A 24130-nucleotide genomic window follows, 5' to 3' on the forward strand; every position below is an offset into this window, starting at 1 on the left:
ACTCGAACATTGAGAACCAAGTGATCAAACACCGCCAATCGCTCAGTTCTCAGGGCTCTGCTTTGCGCCCCCCATGCTTACTCCAGCACTGGGCTGTGAAGGTGACAGGTGTGGCTGGCTCAGGCTCTCAGTCACTGTACTGGTGTCACTGGTCCCCAAAAAGGGTCAGTTAGGTGTCCGATTTCTCTGCAATAGCGCAGTCCCACTATGAGTCGCTGATCGCTACCATTACTAGTAAAAAATAAAATAAAATAAAATAAACACAAATATCTCATAGTTTGTAGATGCTATAACTTTTGCACAAACCAATCATATTGGGATTTTTTTTTCTTTTAACCAAAAATATTTAGCAGGATACATATTTGCCTAAACTGATGAAGAAATTTGATAATTTTTTATTTTTTTTTTATTGGAGAGGTTTTATAGCAAAGTATAGTAAAAAAATTGTGTTTGTTTAAAAAATGGTAATTTTTTTGTTAATAGCGCAAAAAAAAAAAAAAAAAAAAAAAAAAAAGTAAAAGGAGGTGATCAAATACCACCAAAAGAAAGCCGTTTGTGGGGAAGAAAAGGAAAAAAATGCTATTTATGTACAAAATCGTGTGACTGCGAACCACTTGAGCCCCAGAAAATTTGGCTGCTCAATGACCAGGTCATTTTTTGCAATACCGCACTGTGTCGCTTTAACTGATAATTGCGCGCTTGTGTGACGCTGTACCCAAAATTTATGTGTTTTTTTCCCCACAAATAGAGCTTTCTTTTGGTTTTTATTTTTTGCACTATAAACAAAAAATAAGCGACAATTTTGAAAAAAAAAAAATCCACAATATTTTGTATTTTTGCTATAATAAATATGCCCATTCAAAAAAAAAAAAAAAATATATACATTTTATATTATATGAATCAGCGAGGCAGGCCATACATAGGGATGCAGCGCTGAAGGGGGTACACTTTCCTCTACTTATGTAGTAGTACGTATCCAAGCCCTAATAAAAGGTCTCCCTCTATGGGATAATGGCAGTATTTATATATTCTGACATACTATCGCTTTCTATACCTTAAGGGTTTGAGCACTCATCCATTTAAATAGTAGTCCTGTACCCATGGGCCAATTTGGGTACTGTTGATACTGTATTGAATACATTTATAGCGGAAATTTGTTACTACTAACTGCTGTGTGTAACCTATAGTCTAATATATTTCCACATAACCGCTACATACCACTGATACTTATAGACCACAGGATGTGTGTACCCATACACAAATATGAAAATCTGACTTTTTTGATTTGGTCAATCCCTATATGTATTCTTCTACACATTTTTGGTAATTAAAACAAAAATCGCAATAAGCGTATATTAATTGGTTTGCGCAAAAGTTATAGCGTCTACAAAATAGGGGAAAGATTTATGGCATTTTTATTATTATTTTACTAGTAATAGCTGTGATCAGCAATTTCGTATCAAGACTGCGACATTATGATCGGACACTTGACACATTTTTGGGACCATGCTATAAAAACGCACTGATTTCTGTGTAAATGTCACTGGCAAGGAAGGGGTTAACACTAAGGGGGAATCAAGGGGTTAACTGTGTTCCCTCCTGTGATTTCTAACTGTAGGGGGATGGGAGTGACTAGAAGAAATGGCAGATTGTGGTTCCTAGCTAGCAGGAACTCACGATCTGCCCCTCCCCAAAGAACAGGGATTTGTGCGTTTACACATAAACACGTCCCTGTTCTGCCTCTCGTGCCCACAACCGCCAGACACGCGCATCGGCACCCCTGCAGTGCAGCGGGTGCACTCACCTGCTATCACACTTAAAGGGACCGACGTACAGCTACGACGGTTCGCGGGATTGTGCCGACCTGCTGCAGTATAATAATGGCAGCTAGTCAGCAAGCAGTCAAAGTAAGGCAGTGCCATATCACCAAAAAATTGCCTGGTCACGAAGGGGGGGGGGGGGTAAATCTTCCGGCATTTAATCAAGAAACGCCCTTTGTCGAAAATTGCCTCTGATGGGTATGTATCATCAGAGGCAGTATCTAACGATCTGCTAAGCACAGAGAGAGAATGAAATTGTCAGATTCTGCCTCACTGCCGCGGTGTGGGTTTTGGCTGTATTGAACGTCATGTTTGCGGTCTGTTGCACTGCAGCTTGAGTGTGTTAAACGGCGGGTTTTGGCTGTGTCTAAGGACGGGTTAAAACACACACAAAACCTGCCCCACAATAGTGAAGCAGAATCTGACAATTACATTCTCCCTGGGCACTTAGATCCTCAGCTACTGCCTCAGGACGATCTGCGCATGCGTCGTGCTGATGTCACACCAGCTGATCAACATATCAGCTGGAGTGACGTGTAATGCACACGCACGGATCCGTTGGAGGTATTTTCTCAATAGAACACCGGAAGTTCTATATCTGAAATATTTATATATATATATATATATATATATATATATATATATATATAAATCACACACACTTATTTATGGGCGTATAACACACACTATTTCACCTCGAAAATCAAGTGCAAATAGCGTGTGTGTTATACGCCAATACTGCAATTTGGGCTGCCTAGGAGGGAAAGGACGAACGCTGGATTACATACAGCAAGAATCTCCCGTTTACTCAGCGGCCTCTGTAATAGGAAGTCCCGCCTCCTGGACCGGCATTGGACCAGGTCCGGTCCAGGAGGCGGGACTTTATATTAAAGGACCCTGAGTAAACAGGAGATTCTTACTGTATGTAATCTGACGGCACTCGTCCCGCCCCCTCCCTGTCCCCTCTGAGGCAGCAGTAATCTGAGGTGCGGCTGCAGATGGGCATTGATCAGGCTGCATTCATTGCAATGGTGAGGCTGCAGATGGGCACTGATCAGGCTGGGCATTGATGGGCAATTGTGAGGCTGCAGATGGGCATTGATTAGGCTGGACATTGATGGGCAATTGTGAGGCTGCAGATGGGCACTGATCAGGCTGGGCAATTGTGAGGCTGTAGATGGGCATTTATCAGGCTGGGCATTGGTGGGCAATTGTGAGGCTGCAGATGGGCATTGATCAGGCTGGGCATTGATCAAGCTGTATTGATGGGAAATTGTGAGGCTGTAGATGGGCATTGATCAGGCTGGGCATTGGTGGGCAATTGTGAGGCTGTAGATGGGCATTGATCAGGCTGGGCCTTGGTGGGCAATTGTGAGGCTGCAGATGGGCATTGGTGGGCAATTGTGAGGCTGCAGATGGGCATTGATTAGGCTGGGCAATTGTGAGGCTGTAGATGGGCATTGATCAGGCTGGGCATTGGTGGGCAATTGTGAGGCTGCAGATGGGCATTGGTGGGCAATTGTGAGGCTGCAGATGGGCATTGATCAGGCTGAGCATTGGTGGGCAATTGTGAGGCTGCAGATGGGCATTGATCAGGCTGAGCATTGGTGGGCAATTGTGAGGCTGTAGATGGGCATTGATGGCCAATTGTGAGGCTGCAGATGGGCATTGGTGGGCAATTGTGAGGCTGCAGATTGGCATTTATCAGACTGAGCATTGGTGGGCAATTGTGAGGCTGCAGATGGGCAATGATCAGCCTGCATTGATGGCCATTGACTATTTTGCTATAAAGTTCTTTATTTAAAATCAACGTTTTTATTCCTGAAACTTCCCATCTAAAATGAAGGTGCGTGTTATATGCTGATAAATATGGTATATTTGTGATGTCACTCTGTCTATGAATAATCAGATCCATGCATGCTGAGTTGGACATCTGAAGCTTTTTCGCTCTGCCTATCCCAGAACAGACATCATTCCCCCCCGGGTACTATTCAGTTCTGCCTATCCCAGAACAGACACCGCTCATCCCCCGGGTACTATTCGGCTCTGCCTATGCCAGAACAGACATAGCTCCCCCCCCCCCCGGGTACTATTCGGCTCTGCCTATCCCAGAACAGCCATCGCTCACCCCCCCGGGTACTATTCGGCTCTGCCTATCCTAGAACAGGCAATCGCTCATCCCCCCCCCGGGTACTATTCGGCTTTGCCTATGCCAGAACAGACATCGCTCACCCTCCGGGTACTATTCGGCTCTGCCTATGCCAGAACCGACATCGCTCCCCCCCCCACCCCGGGTATTATTTGGCTCTGCCTATCCCAGAACAGCCATCGCTCACCCCTCCCCCCCCCCCCTATTCAGCTCTGCCTATCCCAGAACAGGCAATCGCTCACCCCCCGGGTATTATTCGGCTCTGCCTATCCCAGAACAGACATCACTCACTTCCCCCGGGTACTATTCAGCTCTGCCTATCCCAGAACAGGCAATCGCTCACCCCCCGGGTATTATTCGGCTCTGCCTATCCCAGAACAGACATCACTCACTTCCCCCGGGTACTATGCGGCTCTGCCTATCCCACAACAGACATCGTTCACCCCCCCGGGTACTATTCATCTCTGCCTATCCCACAACAGACATCGCTCACCCCCCTGGGTACTATTTGTCTCTGCCTATCCCACAACAGACATCGCTCACCCCCCTGGGTACTATTTGTCTCTGCCTATCCCACAACAGACATCGCTCACCCCCTGGGTACTAACAAGCTCTCTTCTGCACCACAGCTGGTGAGAGTGCTGCAGTTGTACTGTCTGAGATGCCCTCTTGGTGCAGCAGACAACACCCATATGCGGCTCCTTGTGCAGAGGGATGGATCGCCCTGTAATCCTATGGGGATCTAGCTGATGGGTTACAAATAAGTGGTTAAAGCAGTGTGACGTCACCGAGGAGGAAGGCATGCGGTCCCTATGACGTTTCTCACCCAGTCTCCCGAATGGCAGTCTGTTCCTTTCTCCCAGCATGAGATTAAATCGGGGATTGTCCCTCTTCAGTCTCTTCCATTGTCCCGTGGCCAGCAGGATCTTACACACTTCAGCATAGACGGTGCTGTTCTCGTCCCTCACCACGAAGGTGTACATGTCTCCGCCAACTCTTGTGGTGACCGAGCCGCCCAGCTTCGCAGCATCCCGTGCAGTCCACCGGCACCGCTACACTCCCAGGAGGAGAGCCATGCCTGGCGGGGTGGGGGAGGTATGACGTCACGCGTCCCCAGTCGGCGCAGGTCTGATCCGATGTGCGGCTATAGGAAGAGCGGCAGCTGCAGTCCGTCACTCTCCAGCCAGGCGATAAACCCCTCCCAGGCATTGGAGGCTGGCCTATAGGGTCAGGGAGCAATGGGAGGGGACTAGACAGAGGGATGGATGGATGGATGGTGGAGAGAGACTATTCCCTGCCACACCCTGCTTTGTCACCAAAGCTCATTCCATCAAAGTGACAAAAGGCAAAAGGTGCAACTAAATCTGGAGCCACTGAGGCTTTCTTCAATCACACTCAAAGCCTTGGTGGCTTTATTTATTTTTTGCATGCTAAAATCAGATTTTTTTTTTTTTTTTTTGTTGCTAAAAATCACTGTAAACTCCCCAAAAAGTATATAATTTCTGGAAGCAGGGACCATGGAGAATAAAATGATGGTAACTGCAATTTTGTATTTTTGCACAATATTTGCGTATTTATTTATCAAATGCAAAATCGTTCATTGAAGGACAAATCCATTCGTAAGAAATTAAGCTGTGTCCTTCAATTAACTCAGAGAAATAGGATTTTAAAGCAAGTACAAAAATTCAATTGCTCAGGGAAAAAAAAAAATTATTAAAAGGGATTGTAAAGTCCCATTTTTTTCCTATAAAAATAACAAACATTTTATACTTACCTGCTCTGCAGCAGTGGATTTGCATGGAGCAGCCCTGATCCTCCTCTTCTCGGGTCCCTCTTTGCTGTTCCTGGCCCCTCCCTCCTGTTCAGTGGCCCCCACAGCAAGCAGCTTGCTATGGGGGCCCCGAGCCGAGCTGCACCTCCGTGTGTGTCCATTCAGACACAGAGCTGCATTTTGGCCCCGCCCCCTCTCTCCTGACTTTGACAGCAGTGGGAGCCAATGGCGCTGGTGCTGTGTCTCAGCCAATCAGGAGGGAGAGTCCCGGATGGCTGAGAATCTTGTGAACATTGCTGGACAGAGATAGGGCTCAGGTAAGTATGAGGGGGGCTGCTGCACACAGGCTTTTTATCTTCATGCACAGAAGATAAAAAAAAAAAAAAAAAAAAAAACATTTTGAGTTTACAACCCTTTAGCCACTTCAGCCCCGGAAAGATTTTACCCTCTTCCTGACCAAGCCATTTCTTGTGATACGACACTGCGTTACTTTAACCGCTTTAGCCCCGGAAGATTTGGCTGCTGAATGACCAGGCCATTTATTGCAATTCGGCACTGTGTCGCTTTAACTGACAATTGTGCGGTCGTGCGATGTTGTAACCAAACAAAATTGGCCTTTTTTTCCCACAAATAGAGCTTTATTTTGGTGGTATTTGATCATATCTGCGTTTTTTTGCACTATAACCAAAAACATGAGCGACAATTTTGAAAAAACTATTTTTTTTACTTTTGCTATAATAAATATCCCCCCAAAAATATATAAAATATTTTTTTTTCCCTCAGTTGAGGCCGATATGTATTCTTCTACATATTTTTGGTAAAAAATAAAAAATAAAAAAATAAATTGCAATTAGCATATTTTGATTGGTTTGCGCAAAAGTTAGAGTCTACAAAATAGGTAGATTTATAGCATTTTTTTTTTACTAATAATGGCAGTGATCTGCGATTTTTATCATGACTGCGACATTATGGCGGACACATCAAACAATTTTGACACATTTTTGGGACCATTGGCATTTATACAGCGATCAGTGCTATAAAAATGCACTGGTTACTGTAAAAATGTCACTGTGAGGGAAGGGGTTAACACTAAGGGGCGATCAAAGGGTTAATTGTGTTCCCTAGTGTGTGTTCTAACTAAAGGAGGGGGTGGGACTAGCTAGGGGGAAGAGATTGATTGTGCGTTCATACAAAGTATGAACACCGATCTGTCTCTTTTCCGAGAACCGGGATCTCTGTTTACACACAGATATCCTCATTCTCGCTGTGTCACGTGCGATCGCAGGGCCCCCGGCAGTCATCGCGACTGCCAGGCACTCGCATCGGCTCCAGGGGTGTGCCCCTAGTGGCCAAAAAAAAGGAAGCGACGTAACATAACATTTTTGCAGTCAGTCTGCATACTTCCCAACTTTTTGAGATGGGAAAAAGGGACACCCATTAGCAAAAGTATGTGGGCATAGGACACGCCCCTTGTCACGCCCCCTTAAAGGCGAATTATACAAAAAAGTTTAAACACACAAGTGCTTTCTTTTTACCACTACTATTCTCTTATATTGGCTTTTGAAATTTACAAATGCAGCAATTTAGAAATTGGATGGAAGGTTTAGCACTGGTAAAACACTTTTGAAAGATAAAAAGTGCATTTTATATACAACTATATAGATCAAACCAAAATGAGGGACAAATGAGGAGGAAAGAAGGACAGTAACTTTATTCCAAATCAAGGAGTTGGGAGCTATGGTCTCTGGATGGCACACAGCACTGCCCACAATCCACGGCAATGCCCCAAGGCACAACAGCTCTCTCTAGGAATAGCCCGCTCCCTGTCTGCAGCACAGAAGTCATGTGGCTCTTCTCCTATAGCCTCCAACATTGGAATTGCAGCACAGTACACAGCTCACCATCCTGTGGAATCTCCATCAGCTCAGCCCTGTCCGTTGGCTCTGGGCAGACCCACATCCATTGCCCTTAGCAGATCTTTTCCAGTACCTAGGCTCACTCTTGGGCTGTGAAGGCAGCCTATGAAGAAACCCAGGCTATTTGGGCTCTCATGCACTCTCTCTCCTCTGTTTGTTCAGTGGGCAATGCCCAAAAGGAGTTCTTCTGCCCCCGTTGCTGAAGGCTGGCAAAGTCCTAATCTGTGCTCTCCTCTCCCTGCACTGTTCATTACTCCAGTGAAGGAGAAACAGCCAGTGTGGCCAGGGAGTAATGCTCTGCTGCATGGCTTAAAGGGACCACCATCAGCCAGCACTACACTCAAATAATTAAATATAAATTACAGGTTAAAGATGGTTATTTATATAATAATAAATACAATAATAAAGAATGTGCTGTCCTTACTGCATTTGATACACAGACCAGATCATTTTCCTAACATCCCTTGCTCTATAAGACAAAATTGTTTTATAGAATATTCATGAGATGAAACTAATAATAATGGTCAGAAAACAAAAACAGACAGCAAAATTGGTGCATTGATGGCTTGTAGAAAAATGCCTCTTGGTGAGGCGCCCCCTTACAATGGTGGCCAGTGGAGGAGTTGCTTTACGGTAATGGTTATTAGGAGAAGAACCACTTACATGACAGTCAGTAAAGTAGAGCCACTGCCAATTCAAGTTTTTTTCCAAAAGTATGCAGGCACCATTAGCTTTGTGATCAATAGCCAATCTTAAAGACATAGTGATATCCAAAAGAACCCTGGAGTTCCATGGAACCGTGGTTGAGAAAGTCTGCTTTAGAAGTTAATAGCAGGTAAAAACACTAGGAAAAGAACTAAAGGTTACAGAAAAGTTCATGTTTCCATACTTATTCTAGGTCAGTGACACAAACTACTGAAATAGGAGGGTCAGCAATGGCAGCCTACTCGTTTTTCTCATGATAGGTTTACTTTAACGCACAGAAGGCTGCCATTGTATAACATTGTTATAAGGCTGTCAGAAGAGCCAAGTTTCTCTTTGTTTCTGTAAAATTTTTTTGTAAATAAGTAAGTTTTCTTCTTCAGTGATAGGCACCGATGAGGTGGCATCACTGATGGGCACTCGTAGGCAGCACTGATGGGTACTTATGGGTGGCACTGATAGGTGAGCATGGATGGGTGGCACTGATGGGCATCACTGATGTAATTTGTTACATAATGGTGGCAGTCATTTGTGGGCACTGATTGGGCATTCATTTTCACATGTGGATGGCCATGGGGTACATTCCTGGCCATCCACATGTTGCCCCCTTCCCTGTTGGTCCTGGCGGCTTCCCTGGTGGTCCAGTGTGGGCATCCGAGGGGGGGGGGGGGGGGGGGCTGTGCTGATAATCAGCGCAGACTCCCCGTCGGGGGAGCCACCGATCGTCTCTCCTCTACTCGTGTCTGTAAGATGCGAGTGAGGAAAAGACAATCAACGGCTTTTTCTGTTTACATCGTGATCAGCTATGATTGGTTCTTTACCGAGATCAATGTAGCGGTGTGTCAGATTGACACGCGGCACTACGGATCGGCGCCCCCACGGGTGTGCGGTGGTTGTTGTCCTGAAGGACGTCATATGACACCCAGTCAGGATAACTGAATCACCGCCCGGCTGTCATTTTGCTATAGGCCGAGCAGAAAGTGGTTAAACATATAGGCATTTGGGACAGCTGCCCCAGGGCCATGGGTCAAGGTAGCTCACCAGACCCATATCTAGCCCTCAGTGAGCTGCGAGGGGGAAAATAAAAACGTTTGGGAGGTCAGGAAAAGCATTTATTTATTACACACATGTAGTACTTACCCTCAAAGGGGTCACTAATGTATGGGCCCCCTGATTCCAGATGACAAAAAAGACATTTACAAACAACAAGCTTTGACGCAATAAGGCATTTATTTCTGCAAATAACACACTTCCTGTCTCTTTAGGGTGGATTTACTAAAACTGGAGAGTGCAAAATCCGGTGCAGCTGTGCATAGTAGACAATTGGCTTATAACTTCAGCTTGTTCAATTAAACTTTGACAGAAGAAGAAGAAAGAAGAAGAAGAAGAAAGAAGAAGAAGAAGAAAAAGAAGAAGAAGAAGAAAGAAGAAGAAGAAGAAAGAAGAAAGAAGAAAGAAGAAAGAAGAAAGAAGAAAGAAGAAAGAAGAAAGAAGAAAGAAGAAAGAAGAAAGAAGAAAGAAGAAAGAAGAAAGAAGAAAGAAGAAAGAAGAAAGAAGAAAGAAGAAAGAAGAAAGAAGAAAGAAGAAAGAAGAAAGAAGAAAGAAGAAAGAAGAAAGAAGAAAGAAGAAAGAAGAAAGAAGAAAGAAAAGAAGAAAGAAGAAGAAGAAGAAGAAGAAGAAGAAGAAGAAGGAAGAAGAAGGAAGAAGAAGAAGAAGAAGAAGAAGAAGAAGAAAGCTTACTGGTTTTCATGCAGAGATGCACCAGATTTTGCACGATCTAGTTTTAGTATATAAACACCTTTGTTTCTACATTTGTTTTTCCACTGTATCTATAGGCCTGCTATGGTTGTTACACAGATAGTACTTCAAAAATGTCTTCCTTTGATCATCTCCATTATATGATGGATTGATGGGCTTTGGTTTCAATTCACAAATAACAAGGTCACTGCATTTCTGGGAAAACCAACATGTATTTTCTGTACCTGCTAAAAAATGTCTTTGCCGAAAAAGTGAAAATGAATGCAGCCACCACATATAATCGACTGGTAAGATGCAACATTATATTTTTCAGCTTTGGGTTTTTATATGCTTTAAGGGTGGTTGAATTTGGCCTACCTCTCATTGTAAGGAACCTAAATAGACTGCACTGAAAGTGTACCCAAAGTCATAATTATTACTTCCCCAACAGTCTAAAGCTCATTAAGGGTCACTAGCTGGTACCAGCATCTTCTACCAGGCTTCTTTCAGGTGCTGGTATACTGCCATCTTAATTGGCTGGCACCAAATTATGTAAATTTTGTGCAGGAGTCAGTCACATAGGGACCGTACAAGCAATGAAAACAGCTGAACATGCTAATAGTCAAGTAGGTTTATTTTATTGCAGAAGAGGCATTGCATGTCTCTTGTGACAAACAGCCTGCCTGCTCGTAAGATTTCAAATTTTGCCTTTAGTTCCGCTTCAAGTTGATGAGAATATCCAACTGACACTTTCAATATTAAATTTGACACTTTTTGGAGTCCAGTTTTTCTAATTGGAATTTATTGAATGTCTATTTATCTATAATGGATAGGAAACACTTGCATACTATGTTCCCTTCTGACAATCAGCTCCACTCCATGAGTGTACTCTCTGCCATCTCTGTCCCCCACCACCTTTAGGCTTAGTTCACACTATTTTAAAACAAAAAAACTGACCATGTCTCTATTCACTACTACAGTTGTCTATAGTGAAAAAAAATGGAGAATTCAATAAACTGCTTAATGCCACTCCTCCAATTTAAAGGAGGCTAATGCCGTAGCCAAATCATAAGCATATAAAAATAAGGGTTTTTTTTTCCCCACTTAGGGCAAACCTAAGAGAAGTAATTTCCCAAAATGGTAAAGGTGGCTCCTATAGCTATAGTGGGCAAATAAGAGATTGGAAATAATGTGAATCCAAAAAGTTTACTAAATTACAAAAATTCATACATGTAAAATTGACCCAGCCAAATGGCCTACTAAAAATCGATCCTATTGTGCTCTACATGCACATGCTACAAATTCCCCATAGATTCTATTCAAAGTGAGCAACAACCTAAATACACAAAAGACAAACAAACATATAAACATACAACAATTAACGGACGAGGCGCGTCTGTAGCCACGCATGTGCCGATGACCTGTCATGCATAAAAAAATATGCTATATTAAAAACAAATAAACAGTGTTATGGCAGGAGATCAGCGCATGCGCGGTCCCTAGGGTTGTGGAGATCTTAGCATATTCTGAATTTCCAGCCAATAGGTCAAATAACCCTTCAACACTAACAGCTATGCATGTTGCCTAAATGGATCAGTGACCATCTAATTTATAGATGATATTTGAACAAGTTGGTGCTAAATACAGTAAAGAAAACCTTTTTAATTTTTGATTTTCATGGAAGTTCATAGATGTTAAATTCCGTTTTCTTTTTCCATATTCAATAATAAATGGTTTCGCCACATGGTTGTTTTCCTAAAGGCATGATATTTGTATCAAAGCTCACACTATGCAGTTTGCTTTTGAACAGTTTCTGCAGTGCTTTTTGCGTATTTGCACGCGCTTTTTTTGACACATTTTTGATGCATTTTGCATTTTTTTATGCCCGATTTGTTGTTAGGCAGATTAAAAAAAGAAAATCGTGGTAAAACCATGCAAAAACTTACTACATGCTCTTCTGAAGCTTCTCCATTAAAGTCTATTGAATGCATGAAAGTGAAAAACCTTCAGCCTTTGGAACCACTTTAATTCCTTATTTCATCCTTCCTACTGGTTTTATTTCAAAAAGACAAATTAAAGTGTTACTAAACCCACAACAGAAACATCAGTGTGTATATGCAGTAAAGCATGCTTGTTATACTCACTGTGGAACCCAAGGGTTTAATCCTCTGCATTGTGTATGAAGGCTGTTCGATCCGGTCTTCTCTGATCCTTGTCTTCAACTGACTCCAATCCATCTCCTGACAGAACAGAGCATTAGGAGTCAGTTTTTCTTGGAAGAGTACGTGTGATTAGCACGGGGGGGGGGGGGGGGGGGGAATGAAAACTCCTCCTACAAGCTTTAACCAGACACTGATAGAAGTCACCAGACTGCTGTAACTGCTGAGGAAAAAAGGTATTAAGCCGTTTATATTTACTAAAACAATTGCATTTCCATGTTCTGTGTACTGTGGAAGACCAAATATAGTGAATGCAGGGTCCTGGGGTAAGTAACACTTTAAGGGGCAGAGTGTATTCAATGCTTTTCAGAATAGTGCTCTGAGTAGGTGATGATAAAGCGTCATCCTTAATGTAAAATGTTTTTTTTTTTGGTTTGGGCTCTTTAGCGCTCTTTATGTGAAAAATGCCCACTTTAAAACAATGTACACAAACATATACATAAAACAGACTTTTAATCTTCAGGTTGAATAGTAATTTATTAATACACTATATAAAACACTGATTACAGTAATTTTTAGTAAACAATTCTGTGCATATCATATTGCTAAAAGGTCAAGTTCACCTTTTACATAGAACAATAAATTCACCTATATTTTTTTCTTTTTGCAAATGAGCCTGCAAAAAACACTGCAACCACAAACAGTGGGTCCTGGGCGCAAGGCCCCCGCAGGCTCTTTCTCCAGCTCTATGGCCATACCAAGGTAGAGACATTCAGTTAGAGAGCTGGAGGAAGTGTCACTGGACTATGAGTGTGGTGATCACACTGAAAAAACACTGAATAGATTCTCAATTAATGCATAACTGAATCAACTGACATTTTTATATAAACCGGGTGTTCACCTTAAGGGCCAGTTCACACCAGATGCAGTTCCGTGCAGTTCCGTTTTTTCTGCACCAATACAGTCAGTTTCTGGTCAGTTTCTGTTGCAGAAATTGATCATAACGGACTGCATGGTGTGAACTAGAGCCATTGAAATACATGGAAAACACTGTGCATGCATTTTTAGTGCAGAAAAAAAAAAAAAAGTATGCGGAACTGCGTCTGGTGTGAACTGGCCCTCAAAGTACATTTGCACCTAAAAATAAAAGGTTTATTTTTAAGTGATTGATATACAAGTTGAAAGTGAACATATCCAAGTAGACTGAAGAAAGAAATTAGTGTTTGTATATTGTGCCTATGCTGAATGAATAGAGAATTTAGCATAGGCCAGTGATCTCTAAATGACAGGAGGAGTGCGGACATAGTGTGTACATACAGTAGTTAGATGGGAGAAGTAGTGATCTACATATTCCTCATTTAAATAAAAAATGTTTTTTTTGTTACCCCAGAATGATTGTACCCTAAAGGGCAACTCCACTTTCATGGAAAAAAATAATATAGCATATATTATTGCTACAGAAGCCATATTGTTAATAGAAATTACATTTTTTTTTCAACCTGCAGCTACTGTAATTTTCTAGAAATTAAATTCAGTGCAAATTGGCAGTCTTTAGGCGTTGCATGGTGGGTGTACAAAACGCCCCCAGAAATGTAATTTCCTGCTTGTGTGAAGAACCCTTCACTAAAATACAGGTCAGGTTGTAAGGAATCTTCTGCATAAAAAAAATAAATAAAAAAAAATAAACTTTTGGAGGACATGCTTCCTAAAGGTAATCACTTCTAAAGAGATGCTGACACTGCTGTTTCTCATCAGAACCCTAAAAGTGCATCAGCTGCTTATAATGGATTAGTCACTCCTATTCTGAATCACACAACTATTCCTTCAAATCCAGTTACTATGTATCAGTTATGAATAAAGTACCTACCAATCACTCACTGCGTTTATTCATAGAAAGAAGGGGTATTTACCAGCCCTTGCCCTGCTCACCATCCTGAAACATCCCCACGCCCCCAGCAATTGTTGGGAGAGGAGAGAAGCAGGCAGTGCTGCGGGGAGAATGGGGGATGGTTAGAGACCAGAGAAGCACACAAATTGTGTTTATTCATTTAACCACTTGCCGACTGCTGCACACCGATATACATCGGCACAATGGCAGCGGTGGGCAAATGGGCGTACCTGTATGTCCCCTTTAAATGAAGGGGCTAGCGGGCATGCGCGACAATGGTCCCAAAATAGTGTCAAAGGTGTCCGAAATGTTTGCCATAATGTCGCAGTCCTGATAAAAATCGCAGATCACCACAATTACTAATAAAAAATGCCATAAAACTATCCCCTATTTTGTAGACGCTATAACTTTTGCACAAATCAAACAATATACGCTTATTGCGATTTTTTTATTTTATTTTTTTTACCAAAAATATGTAGAATACATATCGGCCTAAACTGAGGGGAAAAAAATTTTTATATATATTTTTGGGGGATATTTATTTTAGCAAAAGATACAAAATATTGTGTTTTTTTTTTTTTTTAATTGTCGCTCTTTTTTTTGTTTATAGCGCAAAAAATTAAAACCACAGAGGTGATCAAATACCACCAAAAGAAAGCTCTATTTGTGGGAAAAAAAAAGGACATCAATTTTGTTTGGGTGCAACGTCGCACGCCCACACAATTGTCACTTAAATTGATGCAGTGCCGAATCACAAAAAGTGCTCTGATCAGGAAGGGGGTAAAATCTTCCGGGGCTGAAGCGGTTAAAGCCTACGTTTCATAAAGAGCTCATCCTCTTTTTTTTTTTTGCCTTGTCTGCATGCTTGAACCACACTCTTGTGCATGAAGGGGATTCCCATATTCTTTAAAAAACTGAAAACCCCTTTCCGACTACTGGACATTTTGTAAAACTTCAGGTAGTGCATTCATAGAATGTATAGTGTAATGAGGAGTAGGGCTGGGATTGCTGTTTATTTGGGGGTTCTTATTTAACCAGATGGTTGCCTTTAATCCAGCATTCAGTCCGCCTTGAATGTCTGTGTCCAGATTGTCTCCCACCATCACACAGTCCTCTGGTTTTACTGACACTAGATCACAGCAATGGAGGAAGATAGATGGTGCTGGCTTCTCTTCTGAATGTTCTCCTCCCACCACAATGGCATCAAACAATGCACTGACACCACAAGCTTCAATTTTCTCTCTTTGAACCTGCCTCTCTCCATTTGTTAACAGAACCAAGCGCACGGATTTCCGCAGTTCGCATAGCATGTTTTTGGCGCTTTCTGACAATGTCATGAGTTGTAGACGCTTGGTTTTCCATAATGCATATGATTCTTGGGCCAAGTCCTTGTAATCTCCAGGCTTGATTTCCTGCATGGATTTCTCCCAGTGCAATACCCTGAGATCATCAATGGTCATTTCAGAGGGATCAAATGTTTCATGAAGCAATTGTGCTTGAAACCTATTACATATGATATGTATTTCGTCTTCTTTGAATTGGCTTTTGTCTTTAAGTAATTTAATCACCTGTGCAAATAAGGCAATCCATTATAGAAATAGAAGTAACATTTCTGCATGCTAGAAAACTTAAGTGGTTCTAAAGGCAGAAGATTTTTTTAACCTAAAAAAAAAAAAAAATTCTGGGTGCAGCTCCTCCCCAGCCCACACCTCCCTTATACTCACCTGAGCCCCATTTCCATCCAGTTACATCCAGTTACATGCATGAGTGCAGCGGCTATTCCATGTCATTTCCTCACTGGCTCACACAGCAGCATGAACCCTATACTCCTACTGCTGTCAATAAAAACCAGTGAGCCAATAAGGAGAGAGCAGGGCTGAGCCCTGCTCTGTATGTGAATGGACAATGTCCATTCACAGGATCATGGCTCTGGAGCATGCCTGCTCAAGTGCCCCCATAGCAAGGTTTGCTATTGGGGACAGTCATCAGGGGGGAGAAGCCACCAGCAGCAAGGAACCCAAAAATAAGAGGATCAGGGCTTCTCTGTGCAAAACCATTGAACAGAACAGGCAAGTATAACATGTTGGTTTTTGTTTTTTTCAATTAGTACCTTTAGAATTACTTTAAAATAATAATTCCAGGCATAAGTGTGTTATACATACTGTAGTTACACTGGTACAGCTTGGATGTATATGACATACCTGCCCAATGCCACTGGAAGCAGAAAAAAAATCACTAAAATAGACCACGCTTCTTAAGTGATCTCCTTTTGCTTCCTGGTCCAGAGTGACCGACTGGAAGCACTGCAAAACACAGAAGGTTAACCACAGAGCATGGGCTCAGAATAAATACAAAACGCTCTCCAATCGGAGAATGTGATGTCACTGCCCCCCTCTCCACCTCATCCAATCAGAATACTTTGCATTAATTCAGAAAATACAAAAGGAGTCTTCCATGCTGAGGTCAGGAGGTCAGTCACCCATGCTGAGTGACTGACCTCCTGTATTTACAATGCAGGAGGGCAGCCAATCAGCATGGGATCCAGAAGTTACTGGGGATCACTAAAATAACTTCCAGCAGCATCGGCCAGGTATGATATATACATAGTCCAAGCTGGAGCAATGTAGGCATGCACAACAACCCGATGTCTAGAATTATTCTTTAAAAGCGGAGTTTCACCCCCACAAAAAAAAAAATTAATAAAAGTCAGCAGCTACACATACTGTAGTTGCTGACTTTTAATAATAGGACACTTGTTCTGGAGTCCAGCGATGTCGGCACCCCAGCTAATGTTTCCATCGGCTCTCGGGTGCTGCCACTGCCATAGCCGGTAAGGGAAACCAGCAGTGAAGATTCACAGCTGGTTCCCTAATGCGCATGTGCGAAGCATACTGAGCTCTCTAACTGCCCTGGGGGCAGGGGAAGGAAGAGGACGAGGGCCGGACTTCTGATGTATCTCACTGCGGTAAGGTCTGATGGAAGTGGGGACAGGTATCTGTCAAAAACAGGTACCCCACTCTCCCCAAAAGGTGCCAAGCGTGGCACTGGAGGGGGGGGGGGGGGGGCAGACAGAAAAGCAGAGCTTCCACTTTTGGGTGGAACTCCGCTATAAATCTGAGTTTCAGGTAAGCAGCTAAACAACCAGTTGAAATATATTATAGGGAAACCATTTTATCTATCATGGTCCTCTACTTCTTCCCCAACGCTGTTCTTCATGATGCCAAGCGCTACCCTGGGACTGCAGGCACACAGTGAGGGAGATTTACTAAAATTGAAGTACTCAGAATCTGGTACAGCTGTACATGATAGCCAATCAGCTTCTAATTTCAGCTTGTTCAATTAGACCCGGTTCACACAGGGGCAGCCCGACTCTAAGGCGACCTGCACACGACTTCTGCGGCGGCTTGCAAAATGACTTCTGTATAGAAGTCAATACAAGTCGCTCTGAAGTCGTCCCAAAAGTAGTACAAGAACCTTTTTCTGAGTCGGAGTAAATTGAGTCGTTCCTATTAGAACGGTTCCATAGTACAGAAGGGAACGCGACTTGTCAGGCGGCTAAGTCGCCTGACACATCACCCCTGTGTGAACCGGGTCTTAAGCTTTGACAGTAAATCCTGGAAGCCAATTGGTTTCTATGCAGTACTGCACCAAATTTTGCACTCCCCAGTGTAAGTAAATACCACCCGCTCCTAGTATGTCCCCTGTCTTTGAGGTTGAAGATGCCCAGCATCACGCAACCAAAGACTGATGAAATCTGGCATAAAAGACTTACTGCAGAGACAGCGCCAAAAGAGGCGAGTATTGCAGCCTGAGCTGCATTCCCTATTTATATACAAGCTGGAGGTTCCATTTTTAAAATATCCAGAAGCTTGGCTTTAACCTTTACTTATTAATGCACAGAATGTAGATATATATTGTATTCATTTATAGGAACAGAGAATTTCATAAACTAGAACTTACCTCTTCTATTGCTTTTTTGCTGGCTCCAGAAGTGTCAATCAATGTGTTATCCAAATCAAAAAATATGGCTTTAATTCCATTTAACACCATTTCTGAAAAGGTGTGGGCACAGACTTAGGAAGTATCTGACAATAAAAAAAGTAAATAAAATTAAATATGCTGCACATGAAGTCGCACTGACAGGTGGCTTTGAAATCGCACTGAAGTAGTGAGATTTCAAATCTGCATTTGATGTAAACCGGGGCTAACATTAAACATCTACTACAGCATTTACGCACAAAATTTAAGCTATTCTTGAGTACATTTTTCATTTTAATACAGATCGATTAAATTACTTTCTTTTTTCATAGATAATTTCTGATCATATTTCCAATTGGTACCATAGGTTTTACACCCATTTAATATTTTAGTTAATGAAGAAAAATTTGTTGCAATTGCTCACACCTGGATTCATCAAAAATGAAATATGTGCGCTTACCTTAAAGCGGAACTAAACCCTCCTATCGTTTTAAACCAAGGAAGCCTCCATCTTGGCCTCTGTTTAATCTTCAACTGCCATGGTGCTGCACATGTGATCAGTTAGGACTCCAGCCATTTGATGGTTTGACAGTTTGGTTGAGAGCACAACAGTGAGGCCGCGTACACACGCGGGGACTGTTAGCCCAACTTTGTCCGCTGAACAGTGTTTCGGCAAACAGTCCGCTCGTGTGTGGGCTTTCAGCGGACAGTTTCAGCGAACAGTCCGCTGAACAAGGTTTTTCGGAAATTCCGAAAAACTGTCCGCTGAAACCTTGTTTCAGCGAACAGTCCCCTCGTGTGTAGGCTTGTTCGTCAAACTAAGTTCCGCGCATGCTCAGAAAGGATTTATACGCCGAAAGTTATAATGCAGTGTATAGGACGTCGTATTTTTCGTCCCGTCGTACGTGCCGTTCACGTCATCGCGCACGGTTTCAGCAAACTGTTCGTCCGTCGTGTGCGGCCATGTCCGTCCATGCTAATTTTGAGCGGACTGTTTGCCGAAACTGTTTGACGGACAAAGTTGGGCAAACAGTCCCCGCGTGTGTACGCGGCCTGACAGTTATATTCCCAGCAAGTTCCCAGGAATAGAACTGTTTTTTTAAGCTGTTAAAGCCAAACTTTATCCATAAAAACTTGATCAAAAATAATGCTCTCTAGCAAGGAACATACATTCTACATTAATAATTATGCCACCAAAATTAGTGTGTGCTGTAAATTGCCTCCATCGTAGCGCCTGTTTCTTCTTGCTGGAAGCTGTCATTTTGCTGAAGCCCAGAGCCCCTGAACAAAAGTAAATCATAAAGCGGAACTAAACTCATTGATTTAACATTAAAAAAAAAAAGGTTTCTGGAATGCCAGTATTTCTAACTGTCACATTTGCTTGTTTCCTCAACAGAAATGGAAAATCATCAAATGGCTGGTGTCATAGCTGTCCACATGTGCAGCACCATGGCAGTTGCAGATCAAACAGAAGCTGGTTCCTTAAATGTAAGAGGGATTATTCCTCTTAAAGGCTGTCAGCAGATCGGCCTCTACCAACTCGGCAATGCCTGGAGAGCAACTGAGCATGTGCAGAGCAGGGTGAGACAGTGTATTACTGGATTTTAAACAGTATAGACACTTATTTTTAATGTTTTACATAGCTATACCTGCAAAAGGAGCCAGCCTAAAGTGATATAGCAGGACTTGATTTTCTGACTAAAGTTCCACTTTAAGTTAAAGTGGAACTTTAGGTTCCAAAATAAAAGTGGGCAGACAGGCAAGATTTTTAATGCAGAAGAGACATGCTTGGTCTCTTCTACATTAAAGCTATTTATCTACCTGTCCGCCCCTGTACAGTAAGCTTTAAACATTAATAAGTACCTGTCCAACATGAATTAAGTTAGTTTCCCACATGTTTATTATTCTTAAAATGAATGCTGAATAAAAGCGTATCTTAAAAGTATAACTAAAGTCATTTTTTAAGTTGTGGAGAGGGATTACAACACCTGTCAGGGATGGATTGTGTGCCTGGACTAAAATTCATTTTAGCCCCTAATAAAAGCAGCACACATAGTAAACAAAAACACTGGCTAGGCACAGTTAACCCTTTGATCACCCTAGATGTTTAACCCCTTCCCAGCCAGTGTCAACAGTATTAGTGTCACTAAAGAAAATGCACCATGTCACAAAGCTCAAATCATCTCACCACTGGTTTCTTGAACAGGACAATGAGATCACTGTACTCCAATGGCCTCCGCAGTCACAGAACGGAAGATTTGCATCATGAATGTGCAGCCGACAAATCTACAGCAATTTCATGATGCGATCATGTAAATATGGACCAAAATCTCTGAGGAATGTTTCCAACACATTGTTGAATCTATGCCACAAAGAATTAAGGCAGTTCTGAAGGCAAAAGGAGGTCCAACCCGGTACTAGCAAGGTGTACATAATAAAGTAGCCAATGAGTATATATCCCACAGTTTGTAGACACTATAACATTTGCGTAAACCAATCAATATACACTTATTGGGATTTTTTAACCAAAAAATGTGTATTATCAGAATACCATTTTGGCCTAAATGAATGGAGAAATGTGATTTTTATTTTATTTTTTTATTGAATGTGTTTTATAGCAGAAAGTAAAAAATTATTATTTTTTTTTTTTTTTTAATTGTCAGCCTTTTTTGTTTACGGCGCAAAAGATAAAAACTGCAGTGGTGATCAAGCACCACCAAAAGAAAGCTCTACTTGCAGAAATAAAATAACATACATTTTGTTTGGGTACAGTGTTGCATGACCGTGCAATTGGCAGTTAAAATTAAGGCAGTGCCATATCGCAAGAAGTGTCCTGGTCATGAAGGGGGGTAAATCTTCCAGAGGTCAAGTAGTTAAATTCCTGTTCTGCTGACAACTGAACAATGTGGCACTCGCCGTCACTTTCTGTTGCAGTGACAATGGTCTTTATTATTCTCCCCAGCGGCAGCGCAAACATTACTAAAAACCTTTAATGCAGCCTCACACCTCAGCGTTTTGTAGCTTGAAGCGCCAAAACGTTGGAGGAGAAAAAAAAAAAAAAGTCTCTATGGAGATGGTTCACATCTCCGCTTCAAGTCACCTGAAGCTGAAAAAAGTTCTGGAGCTTTTTTTTTGTAGCTCAAATTGGGCAAATTTGAGCATTTTTATTCCCATAGAAATGCGCGATTGTGTGCAATTTTTTGCTCAAATTAAAAAGTGTAAAACATAAAATAACAATAATATATTATTAAATAAATGTAAACTAAAATCACAAATAACTAAAAATCATCATAAATAAAATAAATTAATAATATGCAATGATATATAAATAAATGATAAATAACACCTAACCTTAAAAAGAATAAGTTATTATAAATAATAATAATAATAATGATAGCAATAAACATACAAACCCGAAAAAAAAAAAAAAGGATAATAATTTATTTTGTGTTAGGGTGTTTAGGCATTACATTTTTTCAAAGCGGAGTTCCACCCAAAAGTGGAACTTCCGCTCATCTGATTCCTCAGGTGCCACAATTAGCACCTTTCGGGGGGAGGGGGGACAGAATAGCTGTCTTTCACAGGTATCCTGTTCCCACTTCCGGGAGTCAGGCTGCGGTCCACAATTCCACCGCGGGGCTCCCTCCTCCTCTCCCTGACGCTGGGCCAGTAGGAGGGAGGAGCAGGGCCTCACGCATGCGCAGTAGGGTTCCTGGCGTGAAGCCGTTAGGCTATATTGCCGGGTTCCCTTACCCGTAATGGCGGCGGCGGCACCCGTCAGCTGATGGAAACATCAGCTGCGGTGCAGACATTGCGGGACTCCAGGACACGTAAGTGTCCTATTGTTAAAAGCCAGCAGCTGCAGTATGTGTAGCTGCTGGCTTGTAATTTTTTTTTGGGGGGACGCAACACCGCTTTAAGGGTTGGGGTTATTATTAATGATTATTTTTATTTGAGTAGTTGTAGTAACACCCTAACAAAAAATAAATAAATGAATAAATAACCGTGGTTATTGATTTACTAAACCCGCACAGTGCAAAATCTGGTGCAGCTGTGCATGGTAGCAAATCAGTTTTTAACTTCAGCTTGTTTAATTAAGCTTTGACAATAAAACCTGGAAGCTGATTGGTTTCTATGCAGAGCTGCACCAGCATTTGCACTCTCCAATTTTAGTAAATCAACCCCCCCATGTCAGGAAGCTCTTCTGCAGCTTTTGCTCCTTCCCGTACAGCTAATGCGGGTGTACCAGCACACAGACGAGCTCATGCTAATATCCAGTGTGCACTGACGCGTAGGCGTCTCCTGACCACCCTGTGATCTTACCATGCATACCCCCGAATCACCTCAACTACGTCCCTGACTGTGACAGTCACCTACTTTTAAGCTACTGGCACCCGTGCTTCTTTGAGCCTTGTACCTCTGTCACCACATTCAGGGGTGTCCGGACCAGAGCCGCAGGGGAAGCCCTTTCATCAACTCGGCCTCCAACCAAGGTACGAGACACCCTAACCCCGAATCCTAACCTTAACTCCAACTCCTTACCCTAACAAACTAAAATAATAATACATGAATAATAATAATAATAATAATAATAATAATAATAATAATAATAATAATAATAAAAGTAAAAGCTAAAGGGAAAAGCTCAAACTGCTGAAATACCTAGCAACAAATGATAGTTTTCTCTATTGGGCAATAAAAAAAAAAAACACCAAAGCTCAAAAATGCGTGCAAGTCGCGCATAAGAATGTGCCAACCGCGCGAAAAAAACTCTCAAAGACACTACGCTCAGGTGTGAATGCAGCCTTATAAAGACCGCTATCCAAAAGTAATGGCTCTTTCACACATGTGGACCGTTCAGATCAGTTCAGTTTTTCAGGCGGACCTAAACGGACACTCCCTGTAACTCTATGGAGCGACGGATGTGAGAGGCGACACGTCCGCTGACATCTGATCCACTAAATCCAGACGGATGGAAGCCCTATTTTCCATCCGTCTGGCACATCTGATTGGATGAAAGCGGACAGGTGGATCAGTTTTCATCCGATCTCCCCATAGAGGAGAATGGAGGACTGACATGACTTGTCATCTGTTGGTGTCCTGTCGCATAGTGTCCGCTGTGTACTGCGCATGCGCAGTACACAGGACAACCAGATTCCGAAAATATCTGAAGATGAATGGCACCTGCGCCGCGAGTCCGGGTTCTAGCCCCACCATACAAGTGGACATAGAGTTAGAATAAAAAAAGCCGAGTGAAGCAAGGCCGTGCCTGAAGCGTGGCTGTGCCTGCGCAGTACGGGGCAGACACTTTTCAATAGCCGGACTGAATTTGTCACAACACTGGCTCAGTGGATATCAATGGCTCGATCCTTGCTGAGTGAGCGGAGTCCGTGAAAACGCACATGAATGTGTGAAAGGACCCTTAAAGAAAATATATTTATAGATTGGCTCAACCAGCAAAACAAAACAGAGCAATCACAATGCAAAATAAAAATAAAAAATCGATCACAGTGCACAGTAGGATTAGGAAGTGACCACTAGATGTCACTGTACGATAAAAAGAAACGCTTTCTTGGTCTTTACTTATGACAGCTCAAGTGAGATTACTAGAAGTGAAGCATGTCCGCCTACCCTGCAGAGCCAACGTAACGTTACAAATGTGCCCCACAGAAAGACACAAATACTTTACCACGGTGTTATGGAGTGAAGTGCCACAAGTCAAGGCCAGCAGGCGGGAGGGCGGGGTGTAAATGTTAGAATGACTGGGAATTCGTTTCCTGTTCCTTGATTGAGGCACAGGCTAGTCTCTAGAGATCTGGTCTACAACAAAATGGCGGCCTCCTTTCTTCTCACGTCTGAATAGAATGATTCTTTCCTCTTGTCCATAACGAGGCGCCGCTGTCTCATTACATACACACGGTTGCAGACATATTTGAAAGCCGAAGCTGGCAATGGTACTTGACGCTTGATAGCTACAAGTCCTGGGGTGCGGAGACTGGCGGAAGTACGT

General features: G+C 42.5%; 2 protein-coding genes across 2 annotated transcripts in view; both read right to left on the bottom strand.

Annotated features, from left to right (window-relative positions):
* The window catches only part of TTL (tubulin tyrosine ligase), a 28805-nt gene extending 23840 nt beyond the window's left edge, over positions 1-4965 (bottom strand). The window contains exon 1 of the mRNA XM_077486119.1: positions 4796-4965. Within this exon, the coding sequence (XP_077342245.1) occupies positions 4796-4952 (157 nt within the window). The 5' untranslated portion in view covers positions 4953-4965. The remainder of the gene's footprint in view (positions 1-4795) is intronic.
* A 7807-nt stretch (positions 4966-12772) lies between these two features.
* NANP (N-acetylneuraminic acid phosphatase) lies at positions 12773-24083 on the bottom strand. The gene is made up of 3 exons (XM_077486121.1): positions 23810-24083; positions 18103-18227; positions 12773-15710 (listed from the first exon to the last, which is right to left on the bottom strand). The coding sequence occupies exons 2-3, from the start codon at positions 18190-18192 to the stop codon at positions 15075-15077; spliced, it is 726 nt and encodes a 241-aa protein (XP_077342247.1). The 5' UTR covers positions 18193-18227; positions 23810-24083; the 3' UTR covers positions 12773-15074.
* Between the last annotated feature and the right edge of the window lie 47 nt (positions 24084-24130).

The sequence above is a fragment of the Lithobates pipiens genome, unplaced genomic scaffold (genome assembly GCF_037356315.1).
Source record: "Lithobates pipiens isolate NorthernLeopardFrog02 unplaced genomic scaffold, aLitPip1_a1.2 Scaffold_18, whole genome shotgun sequence".
NCBI classification, from domain to species: domain Eukaryota; kingdom Metazoa; phylum Chordata; class Amphibia; order Anura; family Ranidae; genus Lithobates; species Lithobates pipiens.

Coding starts and splice junctions, on each gene's coding strand:
- NANP (XM_077486121.1), bottom strand. CDS start 18,192: ATGGTGTTAAATGGAATTAAAGCCATATTTTTTGATTTGGATAACACA. Junction 15,711..18,102: donor GCAAAAAAGCAATAGAAGAG/GTAAGTTCTAGT, acceptor TTATTTGCACAG/GTGATTAAATTACTTAAAGA.